At 29.6% G+C, this 9274-nt stretch overlaps 1 protein-coding gene across 1 annotated transcript; it reads left to right on the top strand.

The window, feature by feature from the left end:
• Nucleotides 1-4034: 4034 nt before the first annotated feature.
• LOC107928868 (EC protein homolog) lies at nucleotides 4035-6303 on the top strand. The gene is made up of 2 exons (XM_016860140.2): nucleotides 4035-4206; nucleotides 5935-6303. The coding sequence occupies exons 1-2, from the start codon at nucleotides 4115-4117 to the stop codon at nucleotides 6104-6106; spliced, it is 264 nt and encodes an 87-aa protein (XP_016715629.1). The 5' UTR covers nucleotides 4035-4114; the 3' UTR covers nucleotides 6107-6303.
• Nucleotides 6304-9274: the final 2971 nt, after the last annotated feature.

The raw sequence follows: 9274 nt of genomic DNA, 5'->3' as shown, positions 1-9274 counted from the left end.
TTGAATCCAATAACCTCGTCCCCCACCATTTGCCGTTTTGAAGTTAAAAAAAATGAAAAAGAATGGCGCCCGAGGAGAATGTTACAAAATGACATCACTAATGATCAAAATGTAACAAATTAAAATCCAGCGGCCAAAACGTAAACTTAACCAAATATAAGTGACTATTTTCTTAATTTACCAAAATTCACTTTTAGTTTCAATCCAAAAAGATATATGATTTTTATCTCAAAATCTTTTTGGTATTCAAGGAAATAATAGATTTTTGGTTTTTTTTAAAAGGTAAATTTATTAGTTCATTCAATGAATGAAACCATACAATTCAGAGAAAAAATAATAACACTCGTCATAGACGGTTAAGGACAAGCTCCATCACAATAAATGTTTTAGCCTCAACATCAATAGAACATTATGACACGTTGACAATTGGCTTTGTCACAACTCAAGCATGGCATAACTAGAGTGATTGCAAGTACTTAATATAATAAGGAAATCAGCCTCGGATGGTCCAAAGCGGCGAGCAAAAATTGACAAAAGAATTGAGCATTCACCAAACTAGAGAGGACGACAACAAAATCATCTCTAAAATCATTTATAAAACTAAGATTACATGCATAAGCAAGACTAAAAAAACGTGCTACAAAAGCAGACAAAAACTTCTAAAACTAAAGACTTATTAAACAATGGAAAAACAAACAAAAAACATATAAAACTTAAGACAACACGAGTCCAAATCGACAGGTGAAATCATTTATTATTCTGAAATACTCTCAAAATAGAAACAAATTAAGAAGTTGACGAAAAACCACCCACTTTCCAAGAAAAACTACTGGTGGTTGTGGAGTTTTAATGAACGACAGGCATCATCATCTGTCTATCACAACTTGTGATGACAATAAAGATACCCACAAAATAGATCTGCAAATTGAAAAGAAAGAAGACGTGTGTACGTAGTGAATGAGAAAAAGAAGAAGAAAGAAAGAAAGGATTGATGGGAGAGGAAAAATGCAAGCGATAGCCAGCTTGGAGATTGACACTGCCGTTGAGCAAAACAAAAGATAAGAAACAAACGGCTTGGAGAAAAAAAAAAGAGAATCTTTAGTCTTTTTAAATATACTACATACAATAAGAAAAATGCTTCGACTTTACTATCATACATTACATTTTTTTACGATAAAAGTACCATGGAAGCCCCTGTATTAGAAGACGAGTTGCATTTTGCTCCTTCTGCTCAAAAAGCTGGCGAATTTGTCCCTTCACGTTAGATCAAAGAGCGAATTGGTCTTCCTATTAAAAACTCCATTGATTTGTACTATTAAAAATTAGCCTTGTATGTCAGCGTGAGATACACATGGCACACCATATGTTACTGTTTAGTTATTTTATCAACCACGCTAGTTATTAACCATACAAATGTATAAAAAATTTAACGGAAAGGACGAATTTTCTCTTCGATCTAACTTACAAGAACTAATTTGCCCCTTTTCTATTAGAGGGGGCAAAATACAATTTGACTCCTAATACAGGGACCTCCATACTATTTTTACCGATTTTTATTTACATTAATGTACTATTCATTCCATTCTTGAAAAGTTAAAAAGAGGTATTAAAAGATCATTCCACAAAATTAAGAATATTAATTGCTCAAAATAAAATATGTTATCTACTTTATTAATTGAAAAATAAACATATCTATATATTGGTAAAGTATATGATATATAGTTAAGAAAATAAGTGACAAAATTTGCCAACTAATGTTAAAGTAATTTTTTGGTGTGTGTGTTAGCATTATCTTTTGCATTGTTTTTATAATATTGAACGGCTTTAGCCACCTCTTTCTTAAAATTTGGGTCTAAAGTTTTCTAAGCATCATCGAGGTCTATTATGACATTTCCTTCAACAAGCCGCTGGCAAAATCAGTAGCAACTTCTACTTCCGATTTTGGGAAAGTTGCATCCTTCTCGGTATCTGCATCTATTAAGGTAGAATTTGGCGCATCCACTCTCTCGGAATCATCTCCGACAGAGCTTTTAATCTTTTCAACAAGTTTATCCATACCTGACATAAAGTTTAGGGTCTGTTATTACTTTGTTCAAATGATCCTGTTGTATTTCGGCATCTTTCAATGTTGAGAAAAAGCCGGTCATAATCCCTTCGGGTCCCGATCGAGGATGCTACCTCATCAAATTGGATTGAGAACACCAAAACCATCGAGAATACAACGAAAGAAACCTTCGCCATCTTGTTTATTTTAAAATGACTAAAATACATATAACTTCTCTTTAATGGCCATGTTTTTCACTATTATTGGTGGTCTTAATTTACTTCTCTTTAGTTTAGTTAATGATGTTGTGGGTGATTGTTGATGTGCTTTAAAGGGGGAAAAAAGGTTATAAATAGTATATACTTATTTTAAGCATGTGCAGTACCATACAAAATTTTGAATATCGATTAAGGTCAATAAATCTTTTTAACAATTTTTTCTTTAAACTTTTAAATGATAAATATTTCATATATCTCAAGTGTAATAGTATATTAGTATCGTGATATTTGTATTTTTAGAATATACAAGACAACATAGAAATTTAATTTAAAAATAGACAATTGAGTGATTCTTAACACATATTGTGAAATAAAAAAAAAACTTTTTTGTTTTGGATTCAATCTCAAAAGGGATAAATTTCAAATTTAATCATGAATTTTGTTTCAATATGTAATTTAATACATGAATTTTAAGTTGGTGAAGCTAAACACATGAATCTTGAATTGTGGGACTAATTTACTTTCTTTTTTTATTAGATACGACAAATTATACAATTTAATGCTTAATATATACAAGAATCTCCATAATACTTTTTACTGATTTTCACTTATATTATTCTACTATTAAAAGAAGAAATAATAGATCAATTTGTAAATTTAAGAATATTAATTTCTCAAATAAAATATGTTATCTAATTTATTAAAATGAAAATTAAATATATTTATTGGTAAGTATATATAGTTGAGAAAATAAGTAAAGAAAATGTGCCAACATATGTTAAAAGTAAATTATTACATGATATATTTTGCAAAAACTATGGGAGCCTCGCGCATCTCAATGTGAAGTTCTCACGCCATGTGGGATTGGCGAGGGCAAAGGCTTGTCCAAAAATAGCTTCTCACTCCTCAACATTGACAAGCTTGTAGATGGGAGTTTTTGTGAATCGAATTTGATCATATAATACTCATTTTCTAAATTCATGAGATTGATTGTAGTTAAAGGTTTCCAAGTAGAATAAAGCTTACTCAAATGGGTGTTAAATTCCATTCTCCTTCAGTGTAATTCAAGAGAGTCTCTTTAAACGATCATTTTTTGGTTCATCCTTTCTTAATCGAATCTCTTTGGTATCCCACCCTACGGCGAATGAAAGAAGTGACAAAGACAATCCACTTCAGCGAAATCCCTAGAAGAGAGCATTGTTATCATAGATTGGTACGCACAGATCTTTATATGTTAAAAAAATTATGCAGATAATATATTTTTAACATTGTTACAAATTTATCATTAAGTAAACAATATATCAATTAAGTGATTATGTGGTATTTTTTGACATGTTGAAGTGAAATTTTATGATGATGTGCACTATTTAGTTTTGCATGTTCCACTAACAAATATTTAAAAATTTAAAAACGATAAAATCTTAAAAATTAAAATTTTAGAACAAAATAAAAAATTTACAAAATCTCATAAAAGGTTCCAAAAGAAAATGAAAAAATTAAAAAGAATCCATAAAAAAATATAAAAATTTTGGTATATATTGAGGTTTGGTATAGTATTTTTTATGACAAAATCGAACAAAAATTCTTAACAATTTACAGGATTTTAGGTACACGTAACCTTTTTGCAGCAATACGTAAGACACAGCTTAATGAACTCTTCCGATTTATCCGACACATCGCCATGTGTTGGCTTTTCCGCAATCCTTTTACGCAATTTAACGAACAGTTAACCTGCAATGATTTTCAGAATTCTATTTAAAAAGACAACCTTTAGGAGATCTTTCAGAAGCTTCAAAATTTTCATTCACATTAAACATATTGCGAAGAACACAAAAAGACTATACGGTACAAAATGGCGGATTCCAAAGTTGAAGTTAGAGGATTCGCTACGTGTAACGATAAGTGTGGCTGTCCTTCGCCGTGCCCCGGCGGCACGACTTGCAGGTTTTCGCCCTATTATTTTCGCTGATTTATTTTAGGGTAAACTATAAATTATTCACCTAATTTATTTCTGTTTTGATCACTCAATTATAAAATTTTTCAATTTAATTACTAGTTATTTTAGACCATTTTTGTTTTAGTCACTTACGTTTTAGACCATCTCTATTTTGGTCACTTTCTGTAAAATGGTTAACGGGAGTGATGATTTAGCATTTTTCTAACTGATAGAATAACACATTTATTTTTCAATACTTACACATTCTATCAATTTGATCCTCAAACACATATAATTAAATATAAAGTATATATTATAAAAAAGTATAAAATGTAATATTATTTATAATTATAAGGCTCAAATATGCATTTGGCCCCCCAAACTTGACACATTCTCCCAAGTTGGTACTTATGATTTTTTGCACCCCGAGTTGGTACTTGGATTTTCATTTTGTCAAGGGTACCATACTTTTTGGTAATGCTATTAAAAATAGCACACATGATGTTCTTAGGTTGTGGTACGTAGTACTAATGATGCATTAGTTTGTTTTTTTCGTAAAAATATTTAAAATTTTAAAAGAAAATATATATAAATTATATAAAATTTTAAAATAAAAAATAAATCATAAATCATAAAAATATATGTGTCTAAAAATTAAAAAAATAAAAAAATCTAAATTTTAAGTTAGAAAAATCGAAGAAAATTTACATATTTTTCTAAATAAATTGCAAACAATTAAAACATATGAAAATAAATTTTACAAAAAAGTTTATGCTTAAATATAGGTGCATTATTACACAATTCTTCAAGTTGACAAGAATGTAAAAGATGATAATTTGAAAAAGGAACCCTTTTTTTTTGTTAATTATTTGTTAGGTTTCATGGGAAAAATTGGATTCCTTTGTTGAGAATGTTATTAGAACGATCATGAATAAGTTTATAAAAATCGCAAAATTACTGAATTTTGGGGGATTTTGAGTTTTTGGGTCTATCAAAATCACAAATTTACATATAATTTTGTCAAGATCTGTTTAAATAGTTATATGTGTTTGAGGATCAAATTGGTAGAATTTATAAATATGGAGGGTTCAATTTTTTGAACTATTTAGAATTAGAATCAAATTGATAAAATGTGTAAGTGTTGAGGATTAAATGTATTATACTAGTTAGAAAAAAGTCACATCATCATTTTTGTTAAATATTTAACGAAGAGTGACAAAAACAGAAATGATCTAAAACGTTAGTAACTAAATTGAAAACTTTCATAGTTGAGTGGCCAAAACATAAACAAGCTAATAATTGGGTGACTAATTCTATAATTTACTCTTTATTTTATTTTACACAACACGAAAAATGAATTTTAAGTTTCAGTAAACAAAAATATTTGAGTGCTAAATTTGTTAAATTAGGATCGGTAACTGAATAAGTTAACTTTGAGGGCTAAATTTGTTATTATACCAATCAAAATTATGTGCAATTGATAGAAAACATTAATGTTATGAATTGTCCTTAGTTGCTCACTTTCGAAATCAACAGGGATGAAATTGTTCTATTTTTTTAGAAGGATCAATTTGCTCAATTTAGAAATTGAGAAGGACTAAAGAGTTCTTTTTACTAATTATTTTCCCCACCTTATACTATTAGTTAGTTATCTTTATTATTTTTAATGTGCATTCTATATATAAACATCGAATCACTTTATCATCATTGTCGAATATGTACGAGTAATGAAACAGTTGCGGAGCCGGCGAGGCGGACCACAAGCGGTGCTCGTGCGGGGAGCATTGCGGATGCAATCCATGCACATGCAGCCAGGCTGAAGCCGCCGGGGGCAGTGGCACCGGAAAGATGTACTGCAAATGTGGTGCCGGTTGTACCTGCGCCACTTGTGCCACTTGTGCCAATTGAATTTTAAGAGCAAAGAGTAATGTATGGATGGGTACATTATTTGATGATATGTTTTAAGCTATATTATTATAGAACGGAAAGTAAATTATGCAATGTATGTTGTTTCGAGAGATACGATGATAAGGGTTGTTTTTGTTATGATGTAAACGAATTGAAATTTTGTTTCTCAATTGTGGAGTAATGCATTTTTATGACTATAGGCACAAGCATGCAATCCAATTGATAAAAGATAATACATAGAAACAACATGGAATGTATGGTACTAATCAATATAAATAAGGCTCAAAATTTTATATTTTAAAAAAATAATGGCATACTCAATCCTTTTATTTAGGGTAATATACATTGTAGTATCTGAACATGGGTTCAAGGTTCAAATTGGCATTTAAAATTATTTTTGGTGCAAAATTTGGTGTTTGAACTTGGTTTTAAGGCTAAATTTGATATCTAAAGTTTATTTTGGTCCAACTGAATTTGGATTCTTGGTTTAAATTGGTACTTGAACTTGGTTTTTTTTTATCCAAATTAGTATTTGCAGTAAATGGCTTACTTGAACCAATTTAAACTTGGCTTTGTATCAAATTGAACCTTAAGACCAAGTTTATGTACTTAATTGGGCAAAAAAATTTAAGTACCAATTTGAACCTTAAAATCAAGTTCAAGTATCAAATATATATATATATATTTACTCTTTATTTTATCACACATTTATAGGACTCACGTTAAATCTTCCTTCTTCGCAAACCCTTTAAACATGACAAAGCTCACAATCATTTTTAACCAAAAAAATTATAACATGAAGAATTAAACCTTTGAACAATGGATGAAAATTGATGAAAAAAAATATGAGAACCAGATCGAAGATAAGACACCTAAAAGTTGGGAGTTTAGAGCTGCTCGTTTCATGTTCTGTTAAAATGATAACAATTTTTTTTTACTTGATTCGTGAGTTGTTTCGACCCTATAAGTGTTTGACTTTTTTTTGTTTGGCCTACTTAAATATTTTGATGATGATGATGATGATGATGATAATAATGGTAGTATTAGAATGGTTAATTAACTTATTTTTACTCTCTTTTTTTTTCTAGGTTTTTAAATTTTAAGTGTCTTAAAATGTTAAGCACCACGGAAAGGTTTTTTAATTTAGGGTTAATATAATATTTGGTATACATAAATTTGGTTTTAATGTTTAATTTAGTATTTGAGCTTTTTGTCTCAATTTTGGCTTCAAGTTTCACCCCATTTAAGTACCGAGTTTGGTTTTAATGTTTAATTTGGTATCTAGACTTTATTTTTGTTGTTCCGATTAAGTACCTACGTTATTTTTTACTAGATTACACATGTCAAACATTCATTGGGCTATTTGGTCTGGGTACGCAAATTGAACATTAAAGCCAAACCCGAGTACCAAATTGGGACAAAAAAAATCAAGTTCAAAATTCAAGTCCGATTATTAATACTACTAAAATTATTCTATTAAATTAGTTAGTATGATATTTTTTGAAATAAAAAAAAACTCATTTGGTAGACATGTAAAAAAAATTACATTGTAATTAATCTGAATTTAATAGAAGAATTTTAATCGTGTTGACTATTAAAATTTGAAAAGTAAGATTAAATTCTAGAAATAAAAGTAAAATGACTAAATTTGATATGTGCAAAGAGCATAGGGAGTCAAAGCGTAATTTAACCCCATATATATATTTATATTTCCGATTTTAAAATTCCCTTTCACCCGCGAAATAATAATAAAATGAAACGAAAAAGTAAAACAGAATTAGAAAGTTTCAACTTTCAACCGGTCGGAGAACTGAAAAGTTTTAGCACTCCATTTGCGAGCTTCCCACAATGCGCGCCTCTGGCACACTTTAGCAAAGAAACCGTTCCTTGATTCATAATATATATAAATATATACAGATCCTGTTCGTCACTTTCCCGCTGTATTTTTTTTTTTTTTTGCATTTTCAAAATCAAATCTCTCGGTTTCTCTTTTTTCTCCATGGCAGCAGCTTCAAGGACTGTATGGAGCTTCGATTCCTTGCTACTCACTTGTTTCCTACTCGTACGTATTCCGATATGTTTCGCTCTCTCAAATCTCTTATTCTTCTCTTTTTAAATCGAATTGATTTGGATTTGAATCTTTTTGTTATAATTGGATCAATTTTACAAGTTTTAGATCTTTTTTTTTATGTATTGATTTCATTAAATTAGTATCCAAATTAAGCGTAAAATTAGAATAAAATAGAAAATGCCGATGTTTATTAGATAATAATTTGTTTATTCTGTTTTTTTTTTCTATGCCATTAATCAGTTATTTATTATAATTGACACCACTAATGGCTATTGTTTCAGGTTATTTCCAGTATTATCATTGTGGATGCTGAAATATCAGATAACAGAACGATGTGAGATCATTTCTAGGATTTTTAAGATATTTTTATTCTAATTTTAAATTACCTTAATTTTATGTTCTATACAATTTCTTTCAGTGGAAGAGCACTCAAAGCTTATCGGCTGCCGAAAGACAGACAGGTTTCCTTTGTTTTATAGCTTTCGAATCATGTTGTAATTTGATTTATTGAAAATCAAAAGTGTTCCGTAGTTAATTATTGTGTTCGATACCACTGCCTGTATATCGTTGCCGTATGAGAGAAAGGTTTCCTTTATATTTTATAGATTTTTATTAATATTTATCGAAATCCAGAAGTCTATCATAACTAATTGTGGTATTTGATACTGTAGCCTGCATATCTGCCGCTTATATTTTATAGATTTTGAATCATGCAGTAGTTCGATTTATCGAAATTACGGAGTGTTTCTAGCTAACCATGGTGTTCAACATTGCTTCCTGCATGTTGGCCACTGTATGACAGAAAGGTTTCCTTCATATTTTATAAGATTCTGAATCATATTGTAGTTTGATTTTTCGAAATTCAGAGGTGTTTCATAGCTAATAATGGTGTTTGATAAAGCTGTCTGCATGTCATCCGTTTAAGGACAGAAAAGATTCCTTTCTATTTTATAGATTTCGAATCATATTTTAGTTTGATTCATCGAAATTTGGAAGTGCTTCATAGCTTATCATAGTGTTTGATGCCACTGCTTGCATATCCGCCATTGTATTACAGAAAGGTCTCTTTTATACTTCATAGATTTTGAATAATGTTG

This window comes from Gossypium hirsutum, chromosome D01, assembly GCF_007990345.1.
Source record: "Gossypium hirsutum isolate 1008001.06 chromosome D01, Gossypium_hirsutum_v2.1, whole genome shotgun sequence".
Taxonomy (NCBI): Eukaryota; Viridiplantae; Streptophyta; class Magnoliopsida; order Malvales; family Malvaceae; genus Gossypium; species Gossypium hirsutum.
The sequence above is the reverse complement of the archived record's forward strand: the minus strand, read 5'-3'. Positions and strand labels throughout refer to the sequence as shown.